General features: G+C 49.4%; 1 protein-coding gene across 6 annotated transcripts in view; it reads left to right on the forward strand.

Moving 5' to 3' along the window:
- SLC43A2 (solute carrier family 43 member 2) overlaps window positions 1–17,852 on the forward strand; it is a 37,668-nt gene that overhangs the window by 10,736 nt on the left and 9,080 nt on the right. For 5 of the 6 annotated variants that reach the window (XM_030294892.1, XM_030294893.1, XM_030294891.1 and 2 more), the window contains 6 exons: window positions 600–655; window positions 1,794–1,870; window positions 13,683–13,775; window positions 15,102–15,235; window positions 15,319–15,521; window positions 15,982–16,128. In XM_030294892.1, coding sequence (XP_030150752.1) covers window positions 600–655; window positions 1,794–1,870; window positions 13,683–13,775; window positions 15,102–15,235; window positions 15,319–15,521; window positions 15,982–16,128 — 710 coding nt within the window. Of the gene's footprint in view, window positions 1–599; window positions 656–1,793; window positions 1,871–7,526; window positions 7,653–13,682; window positions 13,776–15,101; window positions 15,236–15,318; window positions 15,522–15,981; window positions 16,129–17,852 lie in introns of those variants that run through there. The other variant, XM_030294896.1, reaches the window with a different exon arrangement.

Consider the following 17,852-nt stretch of genomic DNA (forward strand, 5'->3'; position numbering starts at 1 on the left):
CAGGCCAGCATCCTCCCCAGACCAGGTCCACTGGGAATGATCACATGCAGGGCAGTGGTTTGCAACGGGTGAGGCCTGTGACCGTGAAGGGCATGGGTAGGGGATCAGTTTCACTCATTCTTTGGAGCTTGAGAGGCCTCTGTCCCCAGGATGGAGCCAGGCAGCCAGGACTCAGAAACTGCCATTATCTCCCTCATGCTCAGTGCGGTTCTGTTCCTCCCCTGGCACGACGGGCAGAGGAATCTGGAGAATGGATTGTGCTCTCTCTCACTTCAGAGCTTTGGCCTCTCCAGTCTGAGGATGGGAGGGGAAGGCACAGGAGATAGTGGTATTTACCAGATCTGCCTTCGGGCCTTGAATTGCAGTTTAAGACACCTCCTAGCTATGAGACTTTTGAGAAGGTAGTTTGTTTGTTTTTTTCTTTCTTTTTGTTTATTTTCTTCATGAGTAAAACGGAGCCAATTATACTCCTTAGAAATGTTAAATTAAATGAGAGAATGTATATACATTTTCTGAAAACATCTGACCTATGGTAAATACTTCCAAATAACACTATTTACAATAATAATAAATAATGTACTATTTCTGCTTGTTTTTAGTGCCTGCTTTGCTGTCTCCTGCTTGCTGATTGCATATGGAGCAAGTAACCCAAACTGTAAGTGTGCTTTTCCTCTACTCTTTGGTCAGGGACTGGGGAGAGAGTGCCCAGAGGTGCTCACAGGTCCATCTGCTCTAGAAAGCCATGCCAGGCCTTACTGCTCAAATTAGAGGGGATGCCTGTTAGGCCTTCATGCAGCTACTTATCTCAAACGGGTGGCTGGGTAAGACAGCAGTCCCCCAGACAGACGTCTGAGAGAAGCTCCGGGGTGTACCGTGCTCCCATCTCATCACAAGCCAAGCCAGTCCCTGATGGCCTCATTGATGCCAACCCCAGACAAGTTCTAAGAACCAGGCTAGCTGAGGGGTGTGTCCAGAAGTTGGGAGCGGAGTCCCCTGAGGCAGCCTAGGCCAGCACTGTGAAGTTGGCTTAAAAGCTGGGGCACCTAGGGGGCGCCTGGGTGGCTCGGTAGGTTAAGCGTCCGACTTCGGCTCAAGTCACCATCTCATGGTTCGTGGGTTCGAGCCCCGCTTCAGGCTCTGTGCTGACAGCTCAGAGCCTGGAACCTGCTTTGGATTCTGTGTCTCCCTCTCTCTCTGCCCCTCCCCTGCTCACACTCTGTCTGTCTCTCTCTCAATTAAAAAAAAAAAATTAAAAAAAAAAAAAAAAGAAGCTGGGACACCTGACTGGCTCAGTCAGAAGAGCGTGCAACTCTTGATCTCAGGTAGTGAGTTCAAGCCTCATGTTGGGCATAGAGCCTACATTTTTAAAAAAATGGCTTAGAATCCAACTGGTCCCCAACCCTGTTTAGGTGGAGCTGTTGCTTCAAAGACTTTCAGAACAAACACCAAAATAGAACTTGGGTTTCATCAAAATCTTAGCTGGGCTCATCTACTGATTTTTGAAGACCCGTATTTTTGGTTTCGGTGAAGCAGCTTCTTTGGGCCTCTGGCTTGCTCTAAGGTTAATGGAGAAAGGAGGGGGTGGCGTCAGACCTTTAGCAGGAGTCCAAGTCCTGTAAAATCAAAGAGGAGGGGGATGAGGAGGAAGAGGCTGTTCCAGCTCCCCCTCCCCGGGTGTCCGGCGCTAGCCCCCGATGGCCCGTCGTCCATTCTGCTTGCTCTCTGCGAGGCAGCGGGCCAGGCCTCCCGCTCAGCCGTGGTTCCCGGCTGATGAGCCTTCTGTTTCCTTCCAGCTCTGTCTGTGCTCATCTTCATCGCCCTGTCTCTGAATGGCTTTGGTGGGATGTGCATGACTTTCACCTCGTTAACAGTAAGTATTGATTTTTTAAAGCTCTCTCGTTTGGTCATCTCCTTGTGAATCTGAGGCAGCTTTTGTTGGCTTCAGTTGCCCTGCTTTCCGTTGGCCTACCTGCGCCTGGACATCCCAAGCAGGAGAGGCTGCTGGTGATGAAGCGGCCTAGCAGCAAAGCCAGTCATGGCCTCCCGGGCTGGGAGGTTCCGGAGGCGGGCCCGAAGGCAGCAGAGCACGGCTCTCGGAGTGAGCCCATCCCCTGCCTTCTGATCTTGGCTTAGGTACCGAGGAAGCCACCTCGCTAGCCACGTACCCAGAGAAGACAGGAGCAGGAAGGAAAAAAGCTGCTGCCCACTTTCTTTCCTCTCCTTTTCCATGGCAACTCTGGCTAATAGTGCACTCTAGAAACAATCCTCCCTTGGAATCTCCTCGCCCTTCACCATTGCCTTTGTCCAGAATGGAATGGAAAACTCAGGGGAGTACCCGGCTGCGTCTCTTCTTGGTTTTCTACATGCCAGGGCACAGCGAGCTGACCTGAGGAGGGAGATGTTTTCTTGGGATGCTTGAGCGCCTACCTTACCTATAGCAGTGGAACACCACAGAATGTGTTTCTTTTTGAGGTGAGAGTGGTTGCAGGAAGGTCCAGGTTGAAAGAAAGAGAGTCAAAGAAGACCAAAAATGTCTTCCCCAGGAAGACGAAGGGAGCTCTCTGCAGGCTTGCCCTTCAGAGCTGGCTGATGGGAAAGAAGTGAGAATACTATGTTTCTCAGAGAGATTTCCACCCAACAGCAAAGTCTGGCTTGCCTTAGTTTCCCCGTGAAAAACTTACATGATGTAATATCTACTGTCGCCATTCGCAGGGCACTCTGGTTTCTGATTTCCCTTTCTACTAGTGAGTCGAGTCATGCTATTGAGGGGCCCTGGGACTGCTGGTCTTCTTGGAAGGAGCTTAAATAGGTAGCTGGCATCTCCATGACCCCTCTACCTGCAGGCTGTGAGCCCATGGCCAGGCCCAGCCCAGGGCCTATCCTGTTCACTTTGCCTTATTAACTTTGTCCTGGTGGGAAGGGGTAACCGTCTGGTGGAGGCACATGGAAATGGGGAGTTCAGAGAGATCTGTGTTGGGTGAGAAAGGCACAGCACAGGGCTGTGTATGTGGGATGCTCAGGGTGTGGGTGACAACTCGGGTGTGGGTGACATGCACAAATCTGGGAACTCTGCTTGCCTTGCCCTCTGTGACAGGAGGGAGATTTACTCTGTACTCTTTTGTGCATTTTTATTTGTTTTTTTTTTTTAATTTTTTTTTTTTAACGTTTATTTATATTTGAGACAGAGAGAGCCAGAGCATGAATGGGGGAGGGTCAGAGAGAGAGGGAGACACAGAATCCGAAACAGGCTCCAGGCTCTGAGCGGTCAGCACAGAGCCCGACGCGGGGCTCGAACTCACGGACCGTGAGATCATGACCTGAGCCAAAGTCGGATGCTTAACCGACAGAGCCACCCAGGCGCCCCAGGTCCCCAATCTTTCTGATTTATGATGATGCTAAGGTGCACACCCCCGTATGTATATTTCTGTAAAATAAACTCCCAGAAGTGGGATTGCTGGTCTTCCCCATACTGGTTCTGGTGGACCGGCAGGAGTAAGAGTGGCCCTTTCTCCACACCCCTTCCTGTGCCCTGTTATTAGTCTTTTAAACATTAGCCAGTCTGATCTGGTGAAAATGATATACCATGATTTTTTTTTTAATTTGCCTTTAATTGTTTACGAGGCAGAACATCTTTCCACCTCTTTTTTTGTGATCTTTTGTATTCTGCGAATTGCTTCTTTGTGCGATTTGTCTGTTTTTCTACAGGGTTGTTGATCTTTTTTAAGTGTTTTGTAAGAGCTCTTTTGTATATAAAAAAAATTAGCTCTCTTTTTGGAGTGAGCGAGGGATCTTCCCCTAGGGTTTTGAGGCCTCCGGGTGATCATGAATAAACTTAAGGAGGACTGTACACCCCCTTAAAGTTGTATGCAAGCAAATTGTGTGTGCGTTTCTCTGCGGGAGGGTCTGTTGCCCTCATCAGCCTCTAACAGGTCTGTGTGCTAACACAGACCAAAAGCACTCACAGTCCAAAAGCACTGTAGCGGGAGCACTCCCATTGGCTCCTCACCCGCCCACTGGGAGGTCAAAGGTACAGAGGATACAGAGTGACCAGGCAAGAAAACCATCTGATTGTTACCTAAAGCGTTTGGTTAGCAGCTGTCTGTTTAAGGGAGGCTGGTGGCTTGTCTCCTAAGGTCTCCATTCTTGTGTCTAGAGCAGGGGTTAGCACACTGCTGCCCCTAGGCCAAATCCAGACCACTGCTGGGTGTGGGGCAACCGATCAGGTAGAGGCCAGGTGGAAGCCGGAGGCGAGGGCAGGGAAAGAATTCACCCAAGGCAGAACAAAGGAGATGGGAGTTTATTGAATACACTGCAAGGGAGCGGTGGGTGAACAGCCAAGGAGAGACATCTGCCAGGAGGCAGTGGTGGGGGGCTGTAGTTAAGGTGGGGAGTGAGGAGTTATGGGAATGTATGCTCCTTCTTCGGCACCTGTGCCCAGTTGTAAGTGGCCCATTGGTCAGCTGGGAGTTATGGCTATTTTGAGGTGGGTCACCTAATGGGCCTGTTTGTACTCAGCCCAGTGGTCACCGTGCGCCCTTTTCCCTTACTCAGGTTTCCATTGCTCAAGCCTGTTGCCTAAAAGAGGCCTCTACAGTGTGGGGTGCAGATTGTAAACAAAGTTTTTATTGGAACATAGCTGTGCCCACTTGTTTACTATTGTCCGTGGCTGCCTTTGTGCTGTAGGGGCAGAATGAGGGAGTTGTACAGAGACTATATGGCCTGCAAAACCTAAAATACATACTGTCGGGCGCTTTACAAGCTTTGGTGCAGGGCGCCAAGAAGCTGCTCAGTTACTATTCCTTGTCAGAAGGCAGGTGTTGCCCTCACCCCCTCATCCCCTCACCCCCATCCTACTGATCCCCCTCCTAGATACATGGGCCAACTCCCTAAACACTTTCTAAGTCATTCCCCGCCTCCACTACTGCCCCTGGCCCAAGGGATCTCAGTGGGCATTCTCTTGTCCCATGTGGTCTCAGATGGGGGCTCTTGTGGCTGTCCTTTCCAGAATAGACCCCAAAAGGGGAATGAGAAGCAGGTCAGTGAGGACAGAGCCAGAGCTCTTGGGCAATGTTTTAGGGCTGGCCGAGGCTTCTGCTGAGCAGAGCTCAATCTCTTTCTGACACAGCCCAGGCCTTTAAAAAGCAGAACTGCCAACATTGCCCCCCAAAGACGCCAAGCTAGCAGCACAACCGCACTTTCTGTTTTGTCTCCCACCCATGTTCTAATTTGGGGGACAAAGGAGTCTTTAGGGTCGCCTTTAGGAACTTCCTAAATCAAATCTCCTATCACTTCTTTGGGGCCGTGGATAATCACTCTGTGATAACCTGGGAATTTGGGGGAATGTGTTGCCATAGAAATGCTAATTTGGGGACTTTCTGAGTTCTAAGAAGTTTTGTGTAGTATGGGCTGTGGTATAAATAAAAATGACCAGGAGCTGTGAGCGGTCACCCCATTGGTGGAGAAGAGGCCCCAAAGTTGGCAAAATGCCTTTTCCCCACAGGCCAGGGCGAGATGGTCAATAGTGCCTGAGAGGCCTGTACTCCTGGGTGATCCTTCCTTCCAGAGCGGAGGCTGCTCCAAAGGGCAAGACTGAAATCCCATGCCCGTGGGCTGCCGACAACCAGAACTGACTTTCCTGGGTCCCCACAGCAGAGGGCCTGAACCTCGTGACATCCTCAGGGGAGGGTGAGGTCATTCCATGGGAACAGAGCACTCCCCGAGGTGCAGAGCCCAGCCTTCCCGCTGGACATCTGGACAGAACACTTTGGTCTGTTTGCCCAATGTCTAGCGTTTGTACAACCCTTTAACTCGCTTCATTGGCTGGAGTGTAAATACCGGCCGGCGGCTGAGGCGGCATCTTTGGGTTGCCACCCTGCGATCCAGGGCCCGGGGTTGCTTAGAGATGGGAGCAGATGCGACCAACATTGTGAACATATCTTTTCCACTTCATTACTCTGCCCCCTGTCCCTGTCGGCGGGAGTGGGTTCTGAGCTGGAAACCTTACAGCAAAGTGGTTCCAAACTGTTGTCAGGCTCCTTAATGAAAAATTTCTCTGTGGGCTTTTCCTATTTGATTCATTGAAGTCTGACTTTAAATCTGAGGAAGAAATGGTCCCATGGGAGTTGGGACTAGAGTTTGAGGAGAAGAGAATAAATATCCCTCTTTAAATACCAAGAAGAGGTGAGGCAAAGGAATCGGGCACAGCAGTGAAGCATGTGCCCCCTGGTGGGGGGATGGGAATTCGGCGTTGCTGCTCAGCTGGCCCATTTCTACCACCAGGAGAAAATCCCCACAGCACCCCAGCCAGCTCTCTGGGAGCCCACTTTGGGAGCCCAAAGTGCCAGGTGAGCAGGACTTTCAGTGCCCGGAGCCAGCTCTGTCTTTTAGCTTCTATCCCGGGCCTTGAGAGCCCACTAACCAGCTGATCGCCACCGACCTGGAAAAAATTCACCCATCCGAGAGTTCTGCCTTATGAATTTGTTCACCATGTGACATGTTTGGGGGTGAACAGAAGGTGTAGTGGAGGCATCGGCAGGGCTGGCCCTGGCTGGGAAGGCAAATGAGGTGGTTTCGGGAGTGGAACCCCTCCTCCCCACCCCTACAGCACTGAAGCGGAAAGGTGACCACAAGGACCTTTTCCTGGCAGTGTGTGCTTGGAGCTGCCCGGTTGTTTGGGGTTAGGAAATAGCCTAGCTTTGCTGAGTCTGCTTGTCCAGACTGGTACCTGGATCCCGGCCTATACAAGTTGTACAGGGCTCTGGGTGTGTACACCAGCCACCTCTGGAAGGGGCCTTGTGTCTTTTCCCTGAGGGCCAGGGTGCACCCTTAGCTGGTGGGCTTGGGGGACCATGGATTTGGAAAGTCAGTTCCAGGGGCTATACGGTGGTCCTTCTGTCCCTGCCTGCCAGCCAAGGCCTGTCTTTGGGGCCCCTGAGTAGAGAGGCATCTTAAGGTCCTGCAAGGACGCTAGCCAGTCCTCACCATCACAGAGCCTAGGCCTCTGGGTCCTCTTGTCCAGTAGCCATGTTCTGTGGCCAGAACTCCAGGGGAGGGCTGCCTGCAGCTGCTGTTTTCCCCTCTGGGAAGGTCACAGAGCCAGGGCCTGTTTACAGTGCAGCCACGGGGCTGAGAATGAGTCACCACTGGTATCCCCGAGTGAGCTAGGCCGTGGGTTCTGCCCCGCGAGCTATTCCAGCCCCAGCCCTTGCAGAGACAGCAGAAGTGGTTATGGGAAGCACCCAGAGCCTGGGGAGGGGGCCTGCGCTCCCCACCTGTGAGTGCAGTTGTGAATCCAGAATCAGGAAACCGCTCCTGCTGAGTGTTTTCCCCTGTCGTCTGTCATTGTAGCCTGGCTCCAGCTTCCTACTTGGCAGAAGAGCTCGTTCTTCCCTCTCCACCTAGCGCTTGAGGCCCACACTAAGGCACTCTGCTCAGTGCCCAGCCATCACTCCATCATCAGGGCTTCTGAGTAGCCATTATGTGCAGATGAGGTCATTTGGAGCCAGAAGGAGGGAGAGGGTGGGAGGGAGGAGGAGACCAGAATGGGAGGAGACAGACATGAGGATGAAATAGGAGAAAGTCCAAGGGCAAGTGCAAGTCTACTTGAAGGTGTGGCCCTGGACCATGGGAGGTCAAGAGGAGGGAAGGGGCAGGTAGGTCCAAAAGGAGCATCAGAAGGGACGTAAAAAAAACTCTAGTGGGGAGAGCAGACAGAGTGCTTAATAAGGAACAAATAGGAGCTTGAGGGGCGCCTGGGTGGCTCAGTCAGTTAAGTGGCCGACTTCGGTTCGGGTCATGATCTCTCGGTCTGTGAGTTCAAGCCCCGCGTCGGGCTCTGTGCTGACAACTCAGAGCCTGGAGCCTGTTTCCGATTCTGTGTCTCCCTCTCTCTGACCCTCCCCTGTTCATGCTCTGTCTCTCCCTGTCTCAAAAATAAATTTAAAAAAAAGTTAAAAAAAAAAATTAAAAAAAAAGAAGCTTGAGAGGTGATGGTAATTGCCCTGGGGGCCAAACTCAGATTTCCAAGAGGCAGAGTAGTCCAGTGGCTATGCACGGAAGCTTGAACTGCTTAATCCCAAATTTGACCCTTACCGGTTTGAGGGTGTCCCTCAACTTTTCTAATCCTAGAGTTTTATACCCGATAAGTGAGTGTAAAAAGTGACCCTTGGAACCTACCTTGGAAGGTTGTTTTGAGGGTTTTTAAGATAATACCTATAGTAGGTATTAAAAATCATTGCTATTATTATGATAATACTATTGTCTTATTATTATATGCTATTATACTAATATAATTATGCCATATTATTATATATTATTACTTAATAATAAGAAAAATCATCTAATCAAGCTGCTTCTGGGCATGGCAAATGGGGAAAATCTCCTGGCAGGCATGACAGCTTTAGGAGGAAGGGAAGGAAGTGGCTTAAAGGAAAAACACAATTAGTATTAACATTTAAAAAATAATTAGCGTCCTCAGGGAAACCCTCTTTTCTCCTGTGCTTGCTATTCTTTTGTGACCACACATTGACATTGTCAGGATGTTTGTACTTTGGGGTTCATTGGTCAAGGTCACCCTTGATGTTCTTTTCGGAGAGATTTCATCTGACAGAAATGCTACGTAGGCCCTAAAAGCTGACACACACTTTGACTACCTATTTAAATACTTCTGTTGATCAAAAGAACACCATGAACTAAGAAGAAGGTAAAGTAACTAAGAAGTTAAATGACAAACTAGGAAAATATACCTGCACTCTATGGGCAAACCGTAACTGTCTTTAATATAAAGAGCCTATACGAAATCAATATAAAAAGATTAACATCCTCATAGGAGAAAAGGACAAGTGAGGAATATAAATGGCTGATTTTAAAAATTATAGAAAATGTTGAAAGTCATTAGTAATCAATAAATGTAAATTTTTTAATTTCGTTTTTTAGTCATGGAAAAATTTAAATATATACATGGTATTAGAATAGTATAATGATCCCATGTGCCCATCTTGAACTTCAACAATTATCAGCTCACAACCAGCCTTGCTTTGTTCCTGTCTCTACCCACCATCCAGACTATTTTGAAGCAAATATTACTCATTCATTTCATCCATATACACAAAGAAATGGATTTTAAAACAAGGATGTTGGTAAAGTGGCAAATATTAAAAATAACACGAAATGCCAGAGTGGATACAGTGAAATAGACACTCTACTGTGCTTCTGGTGGGAGTTACCAATTGGTGTAACTTTCTGGAGGGCAGTTTGGCACAGGATATCACAAAAACTTAAGAATGTGTATTCCCTTTTGCCTAATGATTCTACTTTTGGGAATTTACCTTAAGGGAATAATAGCTATGTGCACATAGGCTTATCTTTAAGAATGTTAATTAAAAAGGACTTGAATTCCAACATCAGAGAAGTGGTTGCATAAATTATAGACCATCCAGATAAGGAAATACCAGACAGTCATTACAAATTATGTTGAAGGTGAATACTAAGTTAGAAAGCGTTTATAGGGGTGCCTGGCTGGCTCAGTCAGTGGAGCATGCAATTTTTGATCTCAGAGTTGTGAGTTCGAGCCCCATGTTGGGTGTAGAGATTACTTAAAAGTTAAAAAAATAATAATAATAAAATTAAAAATCTTAAATAAATTTAAGAAGTAAGAAAACATACTATATCAAGTAAAAGGGAAAAATTGTAGAACGACATGTAGCATATGATCCCAGTTTTGTTTAAAAGCTACAGTTATTTATAAGACAAAGGTTAATGGGAAATATATAAAAAATAGTTAATGGGTATATCAGGGGGATTTTTATTTTATTCTTTCTTTATGTATACTTTGTTCCAAATGTTTTACAATGAACATACATTACTTTTGTAATCAGAAAAAAATAACCCTAATTTAAAATAAAGGATATAGGTGTTGGTGAGAACACTGTGTAGTACGGTTTGACCTGAGGCTATACTCCCCCTAGGTATCGCCCTACTGACCAAAATAACACGTTGGGGCAAATTTTCTTGGTGTCGCTAAGAGTGTTCTAGGCAGGGAGAAGTTGGGCAGCTAAAAAGCCACTGTCCTTGTCTAGGTATGAGGGCAAGGGCCTCATCCATGGGCAGATGGGAAGTCAGTCCTCTTTCTCAGCTTCCTGTTATTCCTGAATCTTTTCTGGGGAGAAGACTCCAGAAGATCAGGCCAGGGTTGTATGCTAGCCCGAGTCCATTGTTCTGTTGGCCTCTAGCCTAGGTTAGGATTAAGGCAAACTTGAGCTTAAGAAGGAAAAAGGCTAGCTAGTAAGCTGTCTCCTTTTTAAGAGTATTCCCAGCCCTGTTGAAGAGTTGGGAGATACCTTTTTGTGCTTCAAGGTGACTACAGGCAACAAGAGTGTTTTTCTGGCTTGACTTTGTACCAAGTAGCCTTTCCTGTACCGGGCGCTTGGCCTCCATGCGCTCTTCTGGTTCGGTTCCAAGGCCTCTTTGATCCCTTTCTTCCTTTATTTCCCATGGCTGGGGTGGCATCCCAGGTTGGAACAGTTCCTTCCTTCCACATAAGCAGAACAAATCTTTGGATTCTCCCTGGGGCGGATATGACCCCAGAAATGCCTCCGCTGCAAGGTTGCCTTGCTGGGTGAGCCAGCACAGAGCAGCCCGAATATGTGAGCTCAGGAACAGAGGCATGTCCTCTGAACCGCAGCATACCTGGGAAGCAGGTGTGCAAAGAGTAAGATTAGGCACCTTTAGTAGTCACCTAGGTGTTCCCGGGCACACGTGAGCATTCACATTGCCTCTGTTTCCTGCTGGGGGGAATTTCAATATGCTCTCTATCCCCCTTTGATCCTATCTGAGAAGCCTGAGTGGACAGAGGGTCCACTCTATGTCAGGGCTGGAAGAAGAGCTCTTTGTGTGCTTGGAATTCTTAGGGGAGCCTAGATGGCCACCCTGGCCCTATGCCATAGAATGGCTTATTGGCCATACACTATAGATTTATTCATTTTCCTTTTTAATCCTGGGACCCCAAATCATCTTATGTATCTTATTCATGTATTTTTTAACAGTGATGTTGAGACAAATTTACATACCATACAATTCACCTAAAGTATACAATTGAGTGTTTTTAGTACATTCAGAGTTGTGCAGCCATCACTGTAATCAATTATATCACCCCAAATAGAAACCCTGTACCCATTGGCATTTCCTCCCTATGCACTCCCAGCTTCCTCTACCCCAGCCCTGGGCAACCACTAATCTATTTTTTGTCTCTATGGATCTGCCCATTCTAGACATTTCGTATAAATGGAGTTATACGATATGTGGTCTTTTGTAACTTGTTTTTTTCATCTATCATAATATTCTAAGGGTTCATCCATGTTGTAGTAGGTATCAGTACTTGATTTCTTCTTGTGGCTCAATAACGTTCCATTGCATAAATAGACCACATTTTGTTTACCCATTCATCTACTGATGGACATTGGCCTTGTTTGCCCTTCTTTGTTATTGTGAAGAATGCTGCCACAATTTTTTTTTTAACATTTATTTGTTTTTGAAAGACAGAGTGAGACAGAGCACAAGTGGGGGAGGGGGAGAGGGGAGGGGGACACAGAATCCAAAGCAGGCTCCAGGCTCTGAGCTGTGTCAGCACAGAGCCCGACACGGGGCTCGGACTCACGGACTGCAAGATCATGACCTGAGCCGAAGTCGGACACTTAACTGACTGAGCCACTCAGGTGCCTCCCAATTTTTTTTTTTTTTTTTTTGAATGCTGCCACAATTTTGTGAGTCCATTTGTTTTCATTTCTTTTGGTATATACCTAGGAGTGAAGTTTCTAAGTCATATGGTAACTCTGTGTTGAACTGTTTGAGGAACTGCCAGACTTATCCAAAGTGGCTGTGTACCATCTGATATTTCCACTAGCAGTGGATCAGGGTTCTGATTTCCTATATATATGATCAACATTTGTTATTATTTGATTTTTTATTATAGCCACCCTAGGGGGCATGAAGCGATATCTCATTGTGGTTTCAACTTGCATTTCCCTAAGATTAATCATACTGAGTGGATTTTCATATGCTTATTGGCCATTTGTAGATCTTCTTTGGAGAAATGTCTGTTCAGATCTTTTGCCCATTTAAAAAATAGGTTATTTTTTTATTATTGAATTTTAGGAGTCTTTTATATATACATAGTGTATAGACACATGTCCCTTATCAGATGTATGATTTGCAGACGTTTTCTCTCTTTTGTGCATTGTCTTTTCCCTTTCTTCGTGGTGCCTTTTTTTAAAAAAATTTTTAATGTTTATTTATTTTTGAGAGAGAGACACAGAGTGCAAGCAGGGGACGGGCAGAGAGAGGGAGACACAGCATCCGAAGCAGGCTCCAGGCTCTGAGCTGTCGGCACAGAGCCCAACGCAGGGCCCGAGCTCACAAACCGTGAGATCATGACCTGAGCCAAAGTCGCGTGCTCAACCAGCTGAGCCACCCAGGAGCCCCTTGCTGGTGCCCTTTGAAGCACAAAAGCTTTTAATTTTGGTGATGTCCCTTCCTCATTTTTAATTGTGGGCAAAACAGGCAGAAATGATGAGGGGCAGGAAAGGCCAGTTCAAACTGCCTGCACTCAGCAACAATGGATTGGCTCCCAGGCAGCAGTGTTCCGTGTTTAAGAAAACCCCAATGTGATTTCCGGACAGATGGGAGAGGGGGTCATAGATTAGGTCCATATGAACAGCCTGAATTCAGTGAAGCAGGTTGGATAGCTACACAGAGAGTGATCTCGATGCTCTGGACACTGTGGATGTGGGACGGGAGAGCTTCACAGCATGGCAGTTCCGTCTCTTTGGAGGCAAGGGAGAGGAGATACAAACTGGCTGTTTGGGAGGATGTACTTTGCCCTAGGTCTGTTTGCCTCTGTGACTGTGTTGTCACATTTACTGTGCCTGGATTTGTGTAGAATCGCGGGCTGGGTGGGTCTGAGCTTTGAAGTTGTGGCGGTAGGCCCAGAATGAGCTGATAGGAGGTGTGTGAGCGACCTCGCCGGGACAAGAGAATGAGTCTTTCTTGCCATCGGTCTCCTCCGATGCCCATCACTGGGGTAAAATGTGAGATGGAGAGGGAGGGCTCTCCTTGCACTTAGAAACCAGAAGCAGGAATCCCAGACTAGGCTGGCTCCCCTGTCAGCCCTGAGGAACTGTAGAATTCAGATTGGCACCTTCCAGAAGCCTACTGTCTTAGAACCAAAAGCAGCTTTTGCTGACATCTGGTCCTTCTGGGACACTGATATTTTTATGTATACAGTGACACTCTCATCCCCAAATAGATTCTTATTTTTAACAGGCTTTCTCCCTTTGAGGGATGCCTGAGGCTCCCGACTTTGCTCGCTGGCATCTCAATGAAACCCTGCAAAGACGCAGAGGCTCCTGGCATGAGCAAAGAGGAGGGACACTCACCAGCCAGGAAGTCCAACAGCTCAGAGTCTGACTCGGTCTCCGAGTTCTGCATTAATCTCCCCTCCCCTTATCAAACTAAGTCCCAGATGAAAAGCCGTAATTACCCACTCCCCACACCACCCCCTCAATGACACAGGAAGGAGAGCTGATAAGAAATGGAACCTGAGGATACCTTGATTCCTTCCCCCACGCCTCCCCCACCAGTCCGCTGCCCATTCCCTCAGCAGGTCTCCCTTGCTTCTTGTCTTTCAGCTACCCAACATGTTTGGTGACCTTCGGTCCACGTTTATTGCCTTGATGATTGGATCCTATGCCTCCTCAGCAGTCACCTTCCCAGGAATCAAGGTGAGGGTGTGACCAGCCTCACCCTCCTGTCCTAATGTCTGAGCAGAGCCCTCTCCCAAGGCTCTTTCAGCCTCCTCTGAAGAGGGAAGTAATTGTGGGTTCTGGGGTTCGCCCCTCCCCCTCCCCACCACCCACACCTGGGAGGATGCACCTGGCCACCACAAGAGTAAGAAAAGAAAACCACTGAGCCATGGGAGACGGAAAACTCAAGCATATCACACAGGGTGTTACCGCAGGCCGCCTTTGCATTTCTGGGCTGGGGTAGAGAAGAGGGATGGGTGAGTTTGTCCCAGGTCACCCCACCCCCAGGTCTGTTGTTGTTGGGCTGTTACTCCTCATTAGCCAGAGCGCTGCTCTTGGCTAAGTTGGTTCAGCTGTTTCCCTCCCAGGCAGGATTCTGAGCCCGTGGAAGTCACGCAGGGTCAGGAGGAAGCAAACACCTCACAGTCTGTCAGCCCCGGCACCCGCTCCAAATACTGTTGCCCCTGCCAAGTCTTCGAAAGGGGCTTGTCCCACCTGTGGTCTCAGCACCAAATCAAAACCCCTTTCCTGCGATACATGGCGGGGAGGCCATGGATTAGGAGGAGGAGTCATAGACGCGGGCTGGCCTCTGGGGAATCAAGGTACCTGGAGGGTGTGGAGCCAGCCATGCTGTGGCCTCCTAGGCGTTCTCACCCTTCCGGAGTGTGGAGAAGTCTACAAGTTCCTCCTCCACTCTTCTTGCTGTCTAACCACTGGTCCCCTCCCTGGAGAGCTGGGCAGCTGTCTGCCAGGATGCTGGCGACTCTTGTGCTGGAAATAAATGGTAACAGTGACAACAACGACTAATATGCTTGCTCAGCAGGCTTCCCACCTGCCAGGCCCTGTACTGAGCACTCTGGGGATCACACCTGCAGCTCCTTGAGGCTACAGGACAGTGTTATGCCCATTTCAGAGAGGAGCAAAGTGAGACATCCATCTGCTTGTTGGGTGTCTGGGGCACCTGCCACGTGCACCCTTCAAGGCACATCCGTGAACAAGGCTAGCAGGTTCCCGTTCTCAAGGAGCTGGACTAGTAACGGACTAGGAAAGTAATCAAGAAGTCAGTAATCTCAGCCAGGGCTGTTCACTGTGAACTTGTGAGGTGACAGTGACGGAAGCAGTCAGGGAAGGCCTCTCCAGGGAGGTGACATGTGGTCCAAGTTGGAGGCACAGGAGGTTAACGACGTGCCTCCTTATGCAGCTCAGCACAGGAAGAGCAGGGCTGACAGATGCCCGCCACCTGCCGTGGCTTCCCTCTGCTAACTCTGCCCCCTGGCCCTGCACCTACCCCATTGTGCCTGTCAGGTCATCTACGACTTTGGTGCCTCCTTCATCATCATCCTCGTGGTCTGGGCCGGCTGCTCCGGATTGGTGTTCCTCAACTGCTTCTTGAACTGGCCCCTGGAGCCTTTCCCAGGGCCTGAGGACATGGACTACTCGTAAGTGGATGTGCCGTCTGCCCCACCCCCGCCCTGGCCAGGGTCCTGGGCAGCACCGATGGACACTCTCCTGTGGCCTCCAGGGTGAAGATCAAGTTCAGCTGGCTGGGCTTTGACCACAAGATCACAGGGAAGCAGTTCTACAAGCAGGTGACCACGGTGGGGCGCCGCCTCAGCGTGGGCAGCTCCATGAGGAGCAGCAAGGAGCAAGCGGCACTGCAGGAGGGCCATAAGCTGTGCCTGTCCACCATTGACCTGGAGGTGAAGTGCCAGCCAGACACCGCAGGTACCTGCCTCATGACCTCACCTTCAGGGCCTGCCTAGGACGTCGGCGGGGCCGTCTGCACCCAAACCCACACCTCGGCGGCGGGGAGGAGGCGGCCAACCCATCCCGGAAACCCCTTCACTGGGGCCAGCAGCAACTGAGGGCTTCGTGGGTGCCATCTCACTTAATTCCCACTTGATCCCCAGAGGGCAGGCAGCACCCTGCACCCGGGCTGACAGATGAGCACACTGAGGCCCAGAATGGGGAAGGGATTCTTCCAACTCACTTCACACACCTGGGTGACCCAAGTCCAGCACCCACACATTTAACCTCCCCCAGGCCCATCCCTGCATCCAGCATAGGGTGATCTGGTCAGCAAATCAGGCTTCCCCTGGACGGTGGGTAGGCTGTGGGCCGGCGGGGGGGGGGTGGCGGGTAGGGGCGTCGGTTCTCCTGAGCACCCCTGGTCTTCTCCCCGCAGCGGCCCCCTCCTTCATGCACAGCGTGTTCAGCCCCATCCTGCTGCTCAGCCTGGTCACCATGTGCATCACACAGCTACGGCTCATCTTCTACATGGGCGCCATGAACAATATCCTCAAGTTCCTGGTCAGCGGTGATCAGGATGTAGGTAGGTGGCCCCCCGACCTCGATGCACTTCCCCACAAGAGGGCACCCCGCGATCCGTGCTCATTCCTACCCGCCTGAGGTTAAGCCCACCGCCTGGAAGATACTAGTCCGGAAAATGGCAGGCTCCGAAGGATTCACTGCTGATGAGAGCCATTTCACCCCAGCCGGCCCCCACTGTTCTCTCCCGTTGCCATTAGAATTTCCCGGTTTAGAGGCGGGGGAGGGGGACTAAAATAATTACATGTGTTCAGGGTGTGGGGCGTATGTTTTTCATTGCCTCGGGGCCATTGGCAAGCCTGTTTGTGAATGAAAACACTGTGGGGAACGGAGTACTCCACCTGAGAACTTGTTGAAAGACAGGCAGTCAGCCCCGTTGCCAAGGGTCTCCCTGCCCTGGGAAACCGCAGGCACGGCCGTGGAGAGGCTCTGTGCGAAGGGGCAGGGGTGGCCCACACCGCTGGGTACTCAGGGTCTGCACCCAGAACTGGGAGGCAAGGCTGGGCAGCGGCTTCCTTGTGCGTGTGATCCAGTCGAGGCTTGTCAAGTTCGGTAAACAGAGCTGATAACGCACACACCACTTTTCTAAAACAGCACAGAAGGTCTTCAGCTGATTAGAGGTTTTGATTCTACAAAGAAAATCAGTACTTCCTCAGGGCCTGAGCTGAGTCAGCTTTAGTCATCCCTAAGCTGGACAAACACAGTCGGTAAATCCTTTTTATTGGCATTCTCACTGGTGTGCAACTGTTTGTTGGTTTAGTTGGTTTTCCCCAGGGGTAGTTACACTAGGGATTACAAGGAATCAACTATAGGTTTTTTGGTGTGTTTTATTTTTATTTTTTTAAATTTTTTGAGAGCGCGTTCGCACAAGTGGGGGAAGGGCAGAGGGAGAGGGAGAGAGAGAATCATAAGGAGGCTGCACGCCCATCTCCCGATGAGGGGCTCCATCCCACGACAGTGGGATTATGAGCTGAGCCACAAACAGGAGTCGGACGCTCAACTGACTGAGTCACCCAGGTGCCCCTGAAATACAGTTTTTAAAGGGGATGAGTCAGTGAGCAGCCTGCCTGGAATTCTCTCTCTCCTTCCTGTCTCTCTCTTCCCCTACCCCATGCACATGTGCACTCTTGTGCTCTCCCTCTCTCTCTCTTAAAATAAATAAATAAACTTAAAAAAAGAGAGGGGTGCCTGGGTGGCTTAGTCGGTTGAGCGTCCGACTTCGGCTCAGGTCATGATCTCACAGTTCATGAGTTCAAGCCCTGTGTCGGGCTCTGTGCTGACAGCTCAGAGCCTGGAGCCTGATTTGGATTCTGTTGTCTGCCTCTCTGCCCCTTCCCTGCTCACACTCTGCCTCTGTCTCTCTCTCTCACTCTCTCTCTCAAAAATAAATTAAAAAACAGCTTTAACAAAAGGGAAAGATGACAAAGGGACCTGGACAACACTGGTTCCACTGTGAAAATGGATGTCCTGTGGTGAAGTTACCATGTGCCCTTGCAAAATTTCATAATGGACGCTGACACAGTAAAGGCCCTAAGAGAGCCCTATAGGAAAACATACCTATTTAACTTTGTTTTGTCCAATGATTTTTCCCCAAACTTCCACCACAGGAACATTGTTATGGTATAACGCTCATTAAAATCTGTGGACCACACTTTGGGAAAAGCTGATCTATCATGTCTAAACACCCTCTGTTATAAACTCAGGGCCCGAGAAGTGAAGTGAGGGCCC

This window comes from Lynx canadensis, chromosome E1, assembly GCF_007474595.2.
Source record: "Lynx canadensis isolate LIC74 chromosome E1, mLynCan4.pri.v2, whole genome shotgun sequence".
Lineage (NCBI taxonomy): Eukaryota > Metazoa > Chordata > Mammalia > Carnivora > Felidae > Lynx > Lynx canadensis.